Source organism: Fusarium subglutinans (assembly GCF_013396075.1).
Source record: "Fusarium subglutinans strain NRRL 66333 chromosome Unknown NRRL66333_c0000051, whole genome shotgun sequence".
Lineage (NCBI taxonomy): Eukaryota > Fungi > Ascomycota > Sordariomycetes > Hypocreales > Nectriaceae > Fusarium > Fusarium subglutinans.
This window is the reverse complement of record NW_023502114.1, coordinates 251,043-267,397: the sequence shown is the minus strand read 5'-3', so window position 1 is coordinate 267,397 and position 16,355 is coordinate 251,043. Positions and strand designations below refer to the sequence as shown.

General features: G+C 50.1%; 5 protein-coding genes across 5 annotated transcripts; 2 read left to right on the top strand and 3 right to left on the bottom strand.

Moving 5' to 3' along the window:
• Positions 1-955: 955 nt before the first annotated feature.
• On the top strand, positions 956-2,091 carry FSUBG_5313 (triacylglycerol lipase precursor; the record flags this gene model as incomplete). Its single annotated transcript, XM_036683397.1, has 3 exons — positions 956-1,046; positions 1,093-1,258; positions 1,308-2,091. 3 exons carry the CDS (start codon positions 956-958, stop codon positions 2,089-2,091), a joined length of 1,041 nt encoding a protein of 346 aa, XP_036539233.1.
• A 203-nt stretch (positions 2,092-2,294) lies between these two features.
• FSUBG_5312 (nucleotide exsicion repair RAD7) lies at positions 2,295-4,288 on the bottom strand (the record flags this gene model as incomplete). Its single annotated transcript, XM_036683396.1, has 3 exons — positions 2,295-4,028; positions 4,084-4,111; positions 4,158-4,288. The coding sequence occupies 3 exons, from the start codon at positions 4,286-4,288 to the stop codon at positions 2,295-2,297; spliced, it is 1,893 nt and encodes a 630-aa protein (XP_036539232.1).
• A 1,174-nt stretch (positions 4,289-5,462) lies between these two features.
• Positions 5,463-8,789, top strand: FSUBG_5311 (nucleotide exsicion repair RAD16; the record flags this gene model as incomplete). The annotated part of the gene is made up of 3 exons (XM_036683395.1): positions 5,463-5,514; positions 5,567-8,507; positions 8,561-8,789. 3 exons carry the CDS (start codon positions 5,463-5,465, stop codon positions 8,787-8,789), a joined length of 3,222 nt encoding a protein of 1,073 aa, XP_036539231.1.
• A 540-nt stretch (positions 8,790-9,329) lies between these two features.
• FSUBG_5310 (ornithine decarboxylase) lies at positions 9,330-10,727 on the bottom strand (the record flags this gene model as incomplete). The annotated part of the gene is made up of 2 exons (XM_036683394.1): positions 9,330-10,396; positions 10,448-10,727. 2 exons carry the CDS (start codon positions 10,725-10,727, stop codon positions 9,330-9,332), a joined length of 1,347 nt encoding a protein of 448 aa, XP_036539230.1.
• A 2,314-nt stretch (positions 10,728-13,041) lies between these two features.
• Positions 13,042-16,109, bottom strand: FSUBG_5309 (mitochondrial presequence protease; the record flags this gene model as incomplete). Its single annotated transcript, XM_036683392.1, has 2 exons — positions 13,042-15,769; positions 15,823-16,109. 2 exons carry the CDS (start codon positions 16,107-16,109, stop codon positions 13,042-13,044), a joined length of 3,015 nt encoding a protein of 1,004 aa, XP_036539229.1.
• Positions 16,110-16,355: the final 246 nt, after the last annotated feature.

The window sequence follows — 16,355 nt, the reverse complement described above, 5'->3', positions numbered from 1 at the left end:
TCAAAGGCTGAACTGAACTGAATTGAGCCGAAATGGTTGCAACATGTTTCGGGGTATACTTCCGTTGATCGGCTCTGCAAGTGATAGAGGTGAATGTTTCTGTGAAAGATGGTTGGTCAGTCGACTCGATATAGCTCCGGCGGTAAATCCTAACGTTTTATCTGGTAGTTTGTACTATAATTGGTTTGCTCATCACTGTGACACCAGAACTGTCGACTAATTATTGGATATCGACCAACCACTCTTAACGACTAACACGAATCACCAGACTATTATTCCCTTTTTCTTTTTCTCCTATTTTTTTTCTTTCTTCTCAAAGCCCAGAGCCCTACAAGTCCCAACATTTTGACAGTCCCCATCGCAATGTAACAGAGACTAAACAAAACCCCTGTAGCCCACCATCTTGATCACGACCCTCACGTGGTCCGAGATCGTCGTTACCTGTAAGGGAAGCTCATCCGGGCCCAACGACAAACGGACCAAGGAAAAATGCTGTCAGAGCCCGATGAAGGGACCTTGTCTGCTGGGATCATGGAGCCAAGAATGCGGGGTGGGCAGTGTAGAACACCCCACGAACGTTTAGACTGCCGCGAAAGCTTCATTTCCGCTGTTCGGCCCTTGCTTTGGCTGGGGCGGCGGTTATTACACCGACGACCTGAGGGTTTGCCAAGATTGATGGGGGGGAGCTATGGCTATGGGTGGAGGTGTGAATGTGATGGGATGAGATAGGAAGGGGAAGAGATGGGATCAGCGACTGAGGGTGGGCGGGTATTGTGATGGGAGCTAGCTGAAGAAAAAAAAAAGATATATAAATGTCTTGTTCTTCTCACGATGTCGATCTCTCAGTAGATCTCAAGGACAGCTTCAGCTTCAGCTTCAAGAGCATCTCCAGGAGTTGCACCTCGCCAGCCTACCATCACTTACACCCATACCTTGGACCCTATCCCTTGTCACGATGCTTCTTCTACCACTCCTCTCGGCCATCACCCTCGCGGTAGCCAGCCCTGTAGCCCTAGACGACTACGTCAACTCTCTCGAGGAGCGAGGTAAACACAATCCCACTTCAATTCCTTCATAAGCTCACATTCCCAGCTGTTGGTGTCACCACAACCGACTTCAGCAACTTCAAGTTCTACATCCAACACGGCGCTGCAGCTTACTGCAACTCTGAAGCCGCAGCTGGTTCAAAGATCACCTGCGCCAACAATGGCTGTCCAACCGTCCAGAGGAACGGAGCTACCATCGTGACATCTTTCGTGTAAGTCCAAACCTGCACAAACACATCACACCCTTGCTAACACATCCAGTGGCTCCAATACAGGTATCGGTGGCTACGTCGCGACAGACTCTGCCCGAAAGGAAATCGTCGTATCGTTCCGCGGAAGCATCAACATTCGAAACTGGCTTACCAACCTCGACTTTGGCCAGGAAGACTGCAGTCTCGTCTCTGGATGTGGTGTACACTCTGGCTTCCAGCGAGCCTGGAATGAGATCTCATCCAAAGCAACCGCTGCTGTTGCCTCCGCTCGCAAGGCGAACCCTTCTTTCAAGGTCATCTCTACAGGTCACTCCCTGGGAGGTGCTGTGGCTGTTCTTGCTGCCGCAAACTTGAGAGTCGGTGGAACACCCGTCGATATCTACACCTACGGTTCCCCCCGTGTCGGAAACGCAGCGCTCTCATCCTACGTCTCAAACCAGGCAGGTGGAGAGTACCGCGTTACACACGCCGATGACCCTGTCCCTCGTCTCCCTCCTCTGATCTTCGGATACAGACACACAACACCTGAGTACTGGCTGTCCGGCGGTGGTGGCGACACGGTCGACTATACCATCAGCGATGTCAAGGTCTGTGAGGGTGCTGCCAACCTTGGATGCAACGGTGGAACTCTTGGTCTGGACATTGCTGCTCATCTGCATTACTTCCAGGCGACTGACGCCTGTACCGCAGGCGGATTCTCTTGGCGACGATACAGAAGCGCCGAGAGTGTCGACAAGAGGGCCACCATGACTGATGCTGAGCTTGAGAAGAAGCTGAACTCTTATGTCCAGATGGATAAGGAGTATGTGAAGAATAACCAGGCCCGCTCTTAACCAGGGTATGAGGTTTAATGGGAAATGACATGATTCATGAACGAAGCCATAGTACATATGATGCAAATAGGATATAAAACAGATTTCATTCACTAGCTTTACACAATACCGTGCGCCATGCAATGCCTTGCTACTGACTCAAAGGCCATGCTCTGATTGTTTCATAACTCCAAACACCAGGCACCACGCGCTGTCTCAGGGGATTAATCATAAGATCCCTCGACCATCATGCCCTGAGCATTAGGAACACCAACAAGGATGACACCACGAGGCACGCGGACCTCTTTGACCTTCATGCATCCAAAAACGTTGACCTCTCGGATCTTGGGACAAGATCGGAAAATTGACCCCAATATGAAATCAGTCACCTCTTCGCAGAAGCTGATTTCCAGTTCTTTCAGCTCTGGATACTGAGCATCCTCGTGGAAGACCTCTTCAAAAGCCTCACGTGAGATATGACGACAAGCGTGAATGTTGAGGTACTGAAGCTTCTCACCCGAATGGGCCATCAATGCCTTGAAACCCTCACTGCAGAGCCCAATGTTGTCTGGGTTCTCCCGAGGCTTACTCGCATCAATCTGTCGACATTTCTGGAGATCCACAAAGCGCAAGGGAGGATTTGCCCATTTGGTGAAAAGATCAACAAAACCCTGGTCAGTCATGAACTCGCTGTCCGTGATTCGGAATTTGGAAAGGGAGCGACAATGCTCGTGAATAGCCCGCAACAGCGCATCATCGACTTCAGGAACAATCTTCAGAGAAAAGGTTTTGAGATTGGCACCGATCTTCGAGACGACTTCGATGTAAGCGTCAGATTCGGTCTTGTGTTGCAGCTGAAGTCCAAGATGCTCTAAAGCCGACAAACTTGCAATCGTTTTGACACCGTCGTTGGTCAGCTTTTGGTTGTTCTCAATCTTGAGTCGTTTGAGGTTGGGGCAATGATCCTTCAGCGTGGCTATGGTTTCGTCACCAAAGTGATTGTCTGTGTAATAAACTTGGATACCCTTCAGCGTCTCGCCCTTCTCCTGAATGAACTTATGCCACTTCTCATCGCTCAAAAGATTGGCTCCGTGAAGGTAAAATGTTTCGAGATTGATGTCACGGGACAAGAGGTAATCCATGACTTCGTCCTTGAACTGGATACCACATCGGATCTTGAGATTTTTGAGCTTCGAAGCCGTCTGAAAGATGGAAACGTAATCTTGTTCACCAAGTTTAGCGCCATCATAGATATGAAGGTCTTCGGTGCCGGGCTGGACGAAAAGTGGCAAAGTCTCTGGCTTGAGGAGTCGACGCTTGGAGAACATGCGTGCAATTTTGTCGACCAAGTGATCAGGAAGGTCCCCGAGACTGTCAGCCAGATCGACGTTCTTGGCTAGAGTCTGCACACATAGAGTAGCCAAGCTCTTGGTACCAACGTCACCGTCAAGTATCCGACTTTGAATTGCGCGACGTCTCCCAACAGGACCCGTATTGACCGGCTTCTTGGGCTTCTTCTTTTGACCGCTTTCTCGTTCTTTTGCTATCTCTCGACCGCAAGGAGGACAAAGGAGTCCTCCATTAGGGCCAGCGACCGAGTAAGGCGAGACAGTGAATCGTTTCTCGCAAATTTCGCAGTGCTCTATCTGCCCAGGCATAGGGCCAGAGTTCGATTCCATTAACGCACGAGCAAGTTCGTCATCAGATAAGTCTGATCGTTGCTTGCGCTTCTTGAAAGCTTTGCTCTCCTTGATCTTGGCCAGTTTCTTCTCTTCCTCCCGCTTACGCTTTAGCGAAGCTTCATCGTTGCCGTTGCGACTAGAACGTCGCCCAGATCTGGCCCCCGCTGCAGAAGACTCGCCATTGCCGTTCTCATCTTCAGCTGCATCGTCACGTGCGGCTTGTCGGCGACGTGCGTCAGCATCTGAGCGAATCTGAGCAGCAGAGATGTTGTGGGACTAATCATGGTTAGTATGCTACAGCGACGTGCACTTCGTAACAGCCATAACTTACAGCAAGGAAATCGGTGAGCGCTGATTGACTATTGACATGTTAGTACGAGTATGTGGCTGTGAATAGTATTTTACTTACGGTCCATAGACAGCACGAGTTTGTCGATTAGGTTGAACATTCTGACCATTCTGACCATTCTGACCATTCTGACCATTCTGACCATTCTGACCATTCTGAGCATTTTGACCGTTTTGGCCTTGAGCATTCTGGTTGTTACTGCGTGCCCGCGCCCTGTATATGATAAGCTTATCGCCACTCTATGATTATGAGAAAAACGTACATGATGGAGGAATGGCGGGTGTCTGAGAAAAATGAAAAGAAGTACACAAGAAAAGATTCCTCAGTCTTCGGCGACCATATTAGCCACCAAGATAATGAAAGGGAGGGGAGATTCACGCTTAAAAAGGAGTTGGCGCAAAAAAAGTAAGGTCTGAACTCTGAAGCAGCTCCGGCAAGTGCAGCGCCGTGCAGTGGCGTTCCCGCTTGCGCAGTCTTTCACGAGATTGACACCGTGTCACGTGATGCGATCGCCCGCTCGAAGTGGCAAATCGAGGATCTCAGCATCAGGGTCCAGAATTCATCGGCAACCTAGGGGAGGAAAGAAAACTCGAGACCTCGATCCTAAATGACAAAAAGACTTAGGTGACCAAGTCTAAATTGGGTGTGGGCTTAGGATTTATTTTAAGAAATTTATTTTGATTTTCTATATTGACATCTGATATTCTCTTGCTCTCACAGGGCAATTTATGTCAAACTGTTCTTGTAAGTGGGAATGACCAATGTTTTCTGTCCTCGATCCTGCCAGGAACGATGCACCCCAATCAGATCGACAATCAAGACCCCCTGGCCCCTGACACGTGCCTGCGCGTAGCGGGGTGCTCTTTCCGACACTGTGAATCGTGAATTGGGGTATCAGACGGGAAGCAACGCCACGAAAAAAGGAGCTGGTGGCGATTTGCCTTTGACTTCTATCTAACTTTTCCCTTTCATCTTCACGCTTTCATTGTTCATCTATTTCAGGTCTTTCTCATCTCATTGAGCAGATTCTGTCAATGTCAGTCGTTTATTTGTGTGATTGCTCTTTTGCTATTGCCCGCAGTCAATCAATTTGTATCTATTCACGGTCACTGCCCAACACTGCATTCACGGCTGTGCATTAGTGAGCTGCCAACAGACAGGGGTTCAACTGCCACCCTTTACCTTCCACCAGGCTCCCATCTTTTGTTTTCAGTTTCCTGAAAGAAAACACAACCAAACACTTTTCATCTTTGTCCTTAATTGCGGCTGTGCGCTTGAGCGTCCCATTAAGAGGGCCATACGTCGTCCTATCGCCATCGATTTCCAAATCAGCAGAACATCCTCTTGGACCAACTGACATCATGCCTCGAGGTCGCCCGTCCACTCGGGGTACGCCCATCACTACAGCAGATGGTGAGTCTGATGCTCGTAAATGTTCATTTTTTCCCTCACTAAACAATTCCAGCTTCTAGAGATACATCTACTGCTTCTAACCGAGTGACCCGCTCAGCCAGAACTAGAAGTCAGGCTGTCTCGTCTATACCGACTCCAAATCCAGCTGTAGATATTCCACAGGATGCTCCCTCTGGATCACGCCCAAGAGGAAGACCTAGGAAGAGTATCGCCGCAGTCGAAGCATCGCCTCTGTCTCAATTTCCTACTTCTGACATCGCACTTGCCACTAAACGACGTGGCCGCCCAAGCAAAGCACCCGTCACTGAGAGCGAGTCCGTGTCATCACTTCCCACACCACTAGATCCAGATACAGGGAGCGATTATTCAACCCCTGCTTCTAGCAAAGTGCCAACCCCGGCAGCAGTCGATCGTGACAAATCAGCTGTCTTCGAAGTCCAACTTCCTGCTCCTTCTACCTCTCGTCCCATTGACCGCGAGAGAGGTCTGCGAAAGAGCGCATATGCCATGAACTCGAGGGCCCAAGGGCGTATGGTGATTCAAGACTCGGACGACGAAGATCTTGACAATTCTCGAGACGCTCAAGTAGCTCGTCGCCTCCAGGATGAGGAATTCAAGCAAGCGCCCAGTGCTGCATCATCATCATTTCCCCTACGAAGAAGTACTAGACCTTCGCTCTCTGGTAGTTTCAGCACTCCTGCTCAGACTTCTGTCAAGCGAGAACGAGCATCGACTCTGACTGACTCTACCACCAAGCGTGGTCGCCCAGCAAAAAAGGCTAAAGTCATCCCCGACTCAGATGATGAGGACATCGACATGGATGCGGAGATAGCTCAAGGGCTCGACCTAGACAGCGGCTCGTCATTGAGCTCATTTGAGGATGAATCCTTTGCCGATGATGACGCCAGCGACGATGGAGCAGCTCAAGACCTTTCTAGTGACGATGAAGACGTCCCGATGGCCATGTCGAGAAAAGCGGCCGGAAAGCGACCAACACGTCCCACGAAACGCACTGTACCCCATGTCAAGGCACCTGCTGCGACTAGTTCCCGCTCCGCAGGGAAGGCTACGCAAGCTGATGGCCCGTCTGGCGATGAACTCGACGCACTAGAAAACGGTTTAGGTGATGCCGAGTCGACGGACGTTGCAACTGATAACAATGATGGCTATATCTACTTGAGTAGTAGCGATGCTGATGCAGATGACGCCGATAACGTGGATCAAATCACGAGTACCTCCGACAATAGAAGGGCTTTCAGGAACCCGGGTGTTAGCAGACGTACGCTTAGAGAACGAGCACGTTTGGAGAAACACCACCCTGAGATCATAGACATGTGGGACAACATCGAAAAACAGCCAGTGATAAAGCCTGCGAAGGCTGCACAGCCGGAAAGAATTTCACGCCAACTCAAGCCATTCCAGCTTGAAGGTCTTGCTTGGATGATGGAGATGGAGAAGACAAAATACAAAGGTGGCTTACTCGGTGATGAGATGGGCTTAGGCAAGACGATCCAAGCTGTGTCTCTAATTATGTCTGATTATCGTGTGGGAAAGCCGTCCCTGGTTCTCGTGCCCCCTGTTGCGCTCATGCAATGGCAGCAAGAGATCAAGTCTTACACAGATGGCGCCCTGAACACATTTGTTTTCCATGGAACAAACCAGAAGACCAAGGGGATCACCGTGAGGGAGCTCAAGAAATTCGACGTTATTATGATGTCGTACAACAGTCTCGAGTCCGTCTATCGCAAGCAGGAAAAGGGGTTCAAGCGAAAGGACGGCATATACAAGGAAAAGAGTGCTATTCATGCAATCGATTTCCATCGAGTTATTCTGGACGAAGCACACTGTATCAAGACACGCACCACCATGACAGCCAAAGCATGCTTTGCTCTCAAAACAACCTACCGATGGTGTTTGACGGGCACGCCTTTGCAGAACCGCATCGGAGAATTCTTCTCTCTTGTTCGTTTTCTAGAAGTCGACGACTTTGCATCGTATCTTTGCAAGCAGTGTCCGTGCTCCAAACTTGAATGGTCAATGGACGAGAACAGTCGTTGTACTGGTTGCAATCATCCGGGAGTGCAACATGTTTCTTTGTTCAACCAAGAGCTGCTGAACCCTATTCAGAAATACGGGAATAGAGGTGCAGGCCAAATTGCTTTCGAGAGACTGCGTTTGATGACAGATCGTATCATGCTGCGCCGTCTAAAGAAAGACCACACCAACTCTATGGAACTTCCCGTCAAGGAGGTTTATGTTGACCGACAGTTTTTCGGAGAAGAGGAAAACGACTTCGCGAACAGTATCATGACGAACGGCCAACGCAAGTTTGATACGTATGTCGCCCAGGGTGTTCTCTTGAACAATTATGCCAACATTTTTGGCCTCATTATGCAGATGAGACAAGTTGCTGATCACCCCGATCTTATTACGAAGAAGAACGCTGAAGGAGGGCAAAACGTGCTCGTTTGTTGCATCTGCGATGAGCCTGCCGAAGACGCAATTCGTAGTCGGTGTAAGCATGACTTCTGCAGAGCCTGTGTTGGTAGCTACGTCCGCTCTACTGATGAACCTGATTGCCCCCGCTGTCACATTCCCCTCTCGATCGACCTGGAACAGCCAGAGATGGAGCAAGATGAGAATCTCGTCAAGAAAAACTCCATCATCAATCGAATCAAGATGGAGAACTGGACATCCTCTTCCAAAATTGAACTTCTTGTTCATGAGCTACACAAACTTCGCTCTGACAACGCTTCACACAAGTCGATCATCTTCTCTCAGTTTACTACCATGCTGCAGCTCATCGAGTGGCGTCTCCGCCGGGCTGGTATCACTACAGTCATGCTTGATGGTAGCATGACACCTGCCCAACGACAGGCCTCGATCGAACATTTCATGAACAACGTGGACGTTGAGTGCTTCCTGGTTTCTCTCAAGGCTGGTGGTGTGGCACTGAACCTTACCGAAGCCTCTCGAGTATTCATTGTTGATCCGTAAGTGTCTGAAACGAACATTGTCATCTGAGTAGCTACTAACGATTACCTAGATGGTGGAATCCAGCCGCTGAGTGGCAGTCCGCTGACCGATGCCATCGCATTGGACAAACTCGGCCCTGCACTATCACGCGCCTGTGTATCGAGGATTCTGTGGAAAGTCGAATGGTGTTGATTCAGGAGAAGAAGACTAACATGATTCACTCCACTGTCAACTCAGACAACAAGGCCATGGAATCACTAACCCCCCAGGACATGCAGTTCCTCTTTCGTGGTTCATAGACGAACTGGGACAACGGCGCAGAGCAAAGAGCAAAGACCCCGGCAAAATTTTAATAATTTCTCATGAAAACACGAAACATGGGAATATGACCATGTACAGTGTTTGGCATTGGCCATTAGGCATGTAGGGAGTATGCATGGAGTTTGGAGTTGGTATCAGCAACGATGCTTCGACTACAGATATCAAGGACGGTTTCTTTTAGTCTCAGGGATTAAATATGTCTAAACTCAGTCAACGAATAAAAGTCCCTGAGAGGATCTGGGTGGTCCTGTGAGTTGTAGTAAATGCAGGTGCCGTTGTACGACATGTCTCACAAGAGGGTTACAGAGGTGTTTTGAGATTGACAGTTCAGGAATTAATTATAATCTAAATCCATCTATCTAGTTCTTTTCTCGTTTTCAAAAATTGACTGCCAACTTATGCGTTGCTATTTTCATCGGCCCATGATGAAACTTAAAACATATGAACAAAAGGATTCTCCAAAGAGAAGACGAAAGAAATGGTTTCGCTAGCCATTGAGATGCAAGAAGTGATTGAAATCACAGACCGAGAAGGGCCTTGGCACCAGGCTCGCTGCAGACGTAGATAACGTCGTGGGCGTTGGAGAAGCCGTTGAACTGAGTGGCAGAGCACTTTGTGTAGGCACCCATGTCCTCAAAGTAAAGCCAGTCGCCGACATCGAGAATCGAGTCAAAGCGAGTGCTCTCAGTGATACGGTCGATGCCATCGCATGTGGGACCCCAGACGGAGTACTCGAAGCCCTCGCCCTCGGGAGTGGGATGGGCAGCGGTGGTCTCGAAGAGAGTCTTGCCGGAAGCGCGGAGGACCTTGGCGATCGGCTGCTGGTGATCAAACATGATGTTTGAAAAGTTGCCGTAAACGCCATCGTTGACGTAGAGCATGTAGCCCTTGCCATCAAGAGTGGGGTCCTCAACAGTTCGACGAGCGATGATGTTGCAGGCGATGGTGAAGGCAGTAGCAACATAGTATCGGCCTGGCTCAGCAATAATCTCGATGTTGCTGTGAGGTGGGAAGAACTCGTCGAGGGCGCCACCGAGGACGGCAGCCATGGTCTCGAAGGTATTGCCGCTGAAGCCACCACCAACGTCGAGGGTGCGCATGTTGAAGCCGAACTCGTGGGCCAGCTGGAAGACGGTGTGGGCGTCGCGAACGGCCTTGTAGAAGGCGAGGGGATCAGAAGCACCAGATCCAACGTGGAAGCTGACGCCAACAACGTTGAGGCCAAGGTCTTTGGCCAGAGCGAGAAGTCCCTCAGTGGTGTCCATGGCGGCACCGAACTTCATGCTGAAGCGGCACAGAGACTCGCTATCGTCGGTCATGATGCGGAGGAAGAGCTCAGCTCCTGGGTAGAGCTTGGCGATCTTGTAGAGCTCATCGGCATTGTCAAAAGTCATCTGTTTGACGCCCACAGACTTGACGTATCGGACATACGAGTTAGTCTTGCAGGGTTGGGCGTAGATGATGCGGTCGGGGCTAAGTCCTGCGGACAGGACCTGCTCAATCTCGGTTTTGGAGGCACAATCGAAGCCGGTTCCGAGCTCAGACAGAAGCTTGATGATCTGAGGATCGGGGTTGCACTTGACGGCTGGTGCTTGTTAGTGTGTATCACAGCATAATCGTCGAGATTCGTACTCACCATAGAAGGGCCGGACCCGAGGGAGATTCTTCTTCCAGCGAAGATGCTGGCGGTAGACCTCTCCGAGGTCAGCAACGAAGAAGGTATCTTCATCGCCAGGCTCACACATCTCATGGTCAATGGTCTCCACGCGCTGGTGGAGAGCCTGGCCGATGAGTTGCTTTGGAGTAATCACGCCATATTGCTCAAGAGGTTCCTGAAGCAGGGGTTTCTTTAATGCGATATGAGGGTGATTGACATTATGATTGTAGGTGTCGAGGACAGCCGTTGCCATAACCATATCCCAAACAGTTGCGGGGGTCGTTGGGAAGTTGAGAGAGGGATACAAGTCCGCGGACTAGAGAAAGGCAATACTTTGTAGAAAAGTATATATAGTAGAGTGAAGCTTGAACGTACGGGGGTTCAGCTGGTGTTAGGGCGGTCGTGAGCGGTAGCAGACTGATCCCTCAGTGGACTGGCGAGGCCTCCTCGACTCTTCCTCGGCTAGAGGAAGAACCTCTGTAAACCTCCTATGCGGCAGCTGACGGGTGTCGAAGAACGACGGGGGAGTGTGGTCGGATCGAGGGTGCTGCAAGACGGAGAGATCGAGGAGCTTATGGTCGAGCAGCAATAGCAGCGGGAGGGGGGATCGCGTTGATGATGTGAGAGGGCTTGCAAAGGCTGAAATCTTTGTCACTGACGAAGCTCACGGCCGGAGGAGCCGTGGTGAAGGCGGTGCCTTTAAGAGACCAAAGGCGGGTCGAGTTTGGTGGAGGTTGAGCAGTTGTCAAGTGCTCAAAGTTTGTTTAGTTGTTGTTGATAACGGGTTCGTATCAACGGGGAGGCGTTGGAGCAGTGTTTAAGAATATAGAAATTGTCGTGATGGAACGTGACAAGTTGTCGAAGAGGAGAGAAGGATGGGGGGGCCGCCTTTTTATCTGGTCGGCTCTAGTCTTGACCCAAGATAGAAAAAAGAGGTCGATGAGTTTAGTTTGGGCTCTGCTGATTCGAAGAAAATAGTGGAGTGTTGCGTTTCCGTTGCAGGTTATAATTGCATTTGCAGGTTCCAGATCCAGGTCCAAGAAAAGAATGGAGAGAGAAATTTTTAACCCTCCACTGTGACGTTGACGAGAGGGGCAGTAAACTACCGCTGTACGTACCGTGTACTTACAGGGGACGGGACATCGAGAGAATTCGGAGGCGCAGTAGAAGAGCTGGCGCCTGATTGTGATTGTATACAATACATAAGCCCTCTATATATTTCTATCAGGAACCAATGTTGACAATTCATCGCAATTACAGGCACAATTCCGAGGCCTGACCTCGTACAGTACATAATCTCCAACTGCAACTGGCGGTGGATGAACTGAACCATCTCGATGCTGCAGAAGAAACCCCGCGCTAAACCCAAAAGGCCCCAGACGCGGTAGAATATCCCATTGGTCTCAGACACTTCCAGAGTCTCGGGAACAAGACACCACGCCTTGGAAAAAATGCAAAGACATGTACCGATACATGCAATGCAGCCCTTGCATGTGCGTTTCCCAGTATAGAAGCCCGTTCGTTCCATTCCGGGTCTTTTCGAAGGGTTTCTTGACCGACAGAGTCAGAGTTAGTCACAGGCACAGGCACAGTCACAGCAAGAAAATCATCAGACCTCAATATATGGTGTTAAAATAAGCCCAGCAAAGGGTTTTCTGAACTTGGAGTAAATTACCCAACTGTTTTTATCACCTAGGATCGAGGTCTCATGTTTTCTTGCTCCTCATCAAGGACAGGCTATAACTAGCTTGTAAGCGTCATGTCGTTGGTATTTAGCATAATAAAGACCCAATAATTCCCTCAGCAAATAAACAAAGCACAAGACCACGGACCGCGTAAGGCTGGAGCGTATTCCGCGGTCAGGCACCATTGACCAGCCCCTGGCTATCACTGTCCCATCGTCATGTCATATTCTCCATCAGAACGACACTGTCAACAAATGCCCTTTTAATGCCTCTCTATTGGTATCTCATCGTATACGGATAGACGAATCGGCACCCGAGATCCCATGGTCACTCTGTAACACATCACATGCATGTACTCTGCTCTTTAGTCCAGTAAATCCATCGCTCAAGGACTCCGGCTCTGATAGAACGAGCTACCACCTCGCTTCACCCATCACACCGACTCCCTTCTCCCACAGACTCCCCAGTCTCCGATCATAGAACTCCTCGTACTTGGTGCTTGCGCTCCGCAGCCTCGAGGTTCCCACAATGGATGCCAAGGTGAAAGTAGCTTCCAGAAATCAAGATGGACAGAAGAGAAAAAGAGGGGCTGTGTCTGCTCTTGCGTTGCTCTGTGGTCTCTGTACCATTGTATAGGTAAAGAGATGTATCGTATCTGAACGCGTAACGAGGCACAAAACTCCTCGTGTTCACATATGGTGGAAAGTTCCGCTGCCAGGCAACGTGAGGAGGGTCATTTATGCTTTGTTCATCTGTGTAGTTTACACTTCATCGTACACGCCATCATACAGCTGTAACTCTAGCTGCTCATTGCTCATCCAAACCCCTAGCACGCTGATGCTTCCAACTCTAAGTCGTCATTAGCTTCATAATCATTGTCTTTTCGCCTTATTCAGCGCCCTTGACATCCATTTCGCGGATCTTCCATTCGCTGTCGACCCAGGACTGCTTCTCGCCCAGGAAAGCGGCTCTGCCTTCACCCTTGGCCAGTCCGTCAACGAGGTAACGCTGCGCCACCTCGCGCACTTGGTCCTTGGTTACGTCTAGAAGCTGCTCACGCTTCTTCTGCTTCATCTCTTCAGTGATACCTGAGAGGAATCGGCCCATGCCCTCCTGGTTCACGGATTTGGGGGCATCGACTCCCTGGAACACGGAGATTTTTGCTTCCTCAAGGTCACGGTCTGACCACTTCTTATCAACAGCCCATTGCCCAGCACCGCGCATGATGCTCAGTGTGTTCTGAGGGTTGGGGTCACGGTAGGAGTAGAAGCCAAAGAGGCCATCGAGGGGTCGAGAATAAGCACCTCCGCCATACGCGCCACCCTTCTCACGGATTTCGTGATGCAGGTGCTTATGTGTAAGAAGCTGTGACAAGATCTGGAGGGGTGCACCCTCCGCTGCCGTGTACGATGTGGTTGGTACTGACAATCCACCATAGTAAACTTGGTAAGGTAGAGGATAGAAGGTCTTGCTATCCTTGGGAAGCTGGCGGGGAGAGGGGTTCTTCAGGTCAAGAGGATCGCGGGAGAGGTTTCCCACGAACTTTTGCAGAGAAGCGCTGTTCCCTGCAACACTCTCTGGACCACAGGTAATTGCTGTGCGTAGGTTTCCTCCAGCCAGTGCAATGCTCTGAATCTGTTTCAACTTGGAGATAACATCTTCAAGCTTGTCTGTCTCGGGTCGGCTAGCCAATGAAGTCACCAGCTGCACTTGAGAAAGGCCGGAAACTTGCTGTCGAAGCCACGAGGAGCGGGTAAGACCAGACTCGGCACTGCCCATTGCAAACCGATGGCCAGTGGATGCAATGTCGTTCACAACACCATCAGCAGATGCCTGAAGCAGCTGTCGAATTCTGAGAGCTGCCTCGGGGCTGTCAAAATCAGTCCCCAGAACGAGCTTCTGGATGATATCGAACATGACAGGAACGTTGCGATCTAAGGCCATACCGGTGAAGATGAGGCCTTCACTAGCAGCGTGGAAATCGGTGGGAGATGGGGTGCAGTGGTAACCTACCGAGACACCACCAGTCTTGAGCTTGATCAAGTCTTCAAGTTGCTCCATGTTCAAGTCCTTGGTACCAAGACGCATGATGCTGTCAGTGAACAGAGGCACCAGCTCGCGAAGCTCATCAGGCAAGTTCTCCAATGTGTTGATGGCACGGAAGTATGTCAAGCCGTTGGTAGGAGCCTCGTGCCACTGGATCTTGGTGCCGTTGGCATTCTCGTCTCGCACAACCACAGCCTCCTTGCTTCTGGGAATATCCTTGACGTGGACAGTGGGCAGACAGCCGAGGTCCTCAGTGTTAGTCTTGTTTTGTTCAACCAGCAACTCCTGCTCTTGCTTCTCGAAGTGCTTCCTGGCATTCTCTTCACTGCCAGCCTCCTTGATAGCTGCCTGGATTCTGGTAGAAAGTCGCTCCTGTTCCTCCTTGACGAGATCCTCACCATAGGTGGTTGAAGGTGCCATTGTGAATGTCAAAGTGTTATCGTTGAGTAGATACTTGTCAATGAGACCCTCCAGGTAGTTGCCCTCAGCCATCTTAGCTTGAAAACCATTGATGGTGTCGTTCCAAGCCAATGAATCAAAAGGATCCACACCGTTAAACCACTTGGGCTTGAGACGGTTCAGCATGGAGAATCCAAAGTTGGCAGTCTTATGCTTGAGCGATAACTCGAGCTGATGGAGAGATCCATCGATCTTGGTCTTGTCAAAACCCTTCTCTCGGACTTCCCTCAAGATTTGTTGAACCTTCTCCTTGAGCTTAGGAACATCAGCCTCTTGAACACCAGTGAGACCAATAGAGAAAATTCCCTTCTTAGCAGAGCTGTCGTATCCAGCGTTAGGGCTCCAATCAGCGCCCATGCCAGCCTCAACCAGACCTCGGTACAGAGGAGAACCATACCCATCCATCAAGAGGGTTGATAGAAGTGCCAGAGAGAAAGACTCCAGCACATCTGTGGTGTCACCCATGATCCATGACACAGAGGTCTTGTACTGACGATCAGGGTCGACAAGGGGATCAAGTGGCCCGTACAGAGTAACTTCCTTTGGGCCGCTCAGTGTTACAGGTTCGTGAATCTGCTTGTCACCCTGGATCTTCTCGAAAGCCTGGAGCTGAGCATCGACCTGCTGCAAGTGGTCAACCAAGGGCATGTCACCATAAGTGAAAACCTTGGCATTGCTAGGGTGGTAGTGCTCGGCATGGAACTTTCGCAGTTGCTCGTATGTCAGGTCAGTGATCTTCTGGGGGTCGCCGCCTGAGTTATTGATATCGGGGAAGATATGGTCGTGGAAGCGAATGTAGTATAAATACCCAGCATCTGACATCTGGCCCTTCATCTCGTTGTAAACCACACCCTTGAAAACCAACTTCTTGCTCCCCTCGTCCTCAGCAAGTGGGTTCTCGGGACCAATTCGCCAACCCTCCTGGGTGAAGTCGGACTTCTTGAGCAGCGGGTGCAATGTTGAGTCCAGGTACACAGACATGAGGTTCTTAAAGTCCTGCGCGTTGGTCGTCGCAAAGGGGTAGAAAGTATGGTCTGATGCCGTAAACGCGTTCATAAAATTCGACAGTGTTCGCGGAAGCATCTTGAAGAAAGGGTCACGGATGGGAAATCTATAGGCAGTCAGTATTCTCTGCTTCCATATCTATACCAAGACGAGTCGTACTTTTCGCTACCGCATAGTGTCGTATGCTCTAGAATGTGAGGAATACCAGTATCATCTGGAGGGTTCGTCTTGAAACCGATCGAGAAGACATTGTTGCTGTCGTCGCGGGCAATGTGCAGATAATCGGCTCCCGTCTTGTCATGCTGAAGGTGAAGAGCCGTCAACTCAAGCTCAGGAACGTGCTTGGATCGAACAAGAGTAAAGCCATGAAGTTTCTCGCCAGGCTTGGGAAATTGTGAAAGCTCCGTGACGGCTTTTCGAGCGCCGGCGGCGGCGTTACGAAGCATTGCGGCAGAGATTAAAAAGGCAAGATCCGATAATTAATAATACAGAAAAATCAAGAAAATAGTGTACAGTTGGATATGCGAAACTTATGAAAGAGTCGAAATTGTCGTTAAGCAGTCACCCGAGATTTTGATGCATGCATGTAATGACGCCGGAACGATTCGCCCCGAAAAAGTGAGGGTCTGCTTTGTAACCCCAGCAGTTTCCTCATGGAATGGCCGGGTCCCAGCCCACGTCAGTGCCAAGGA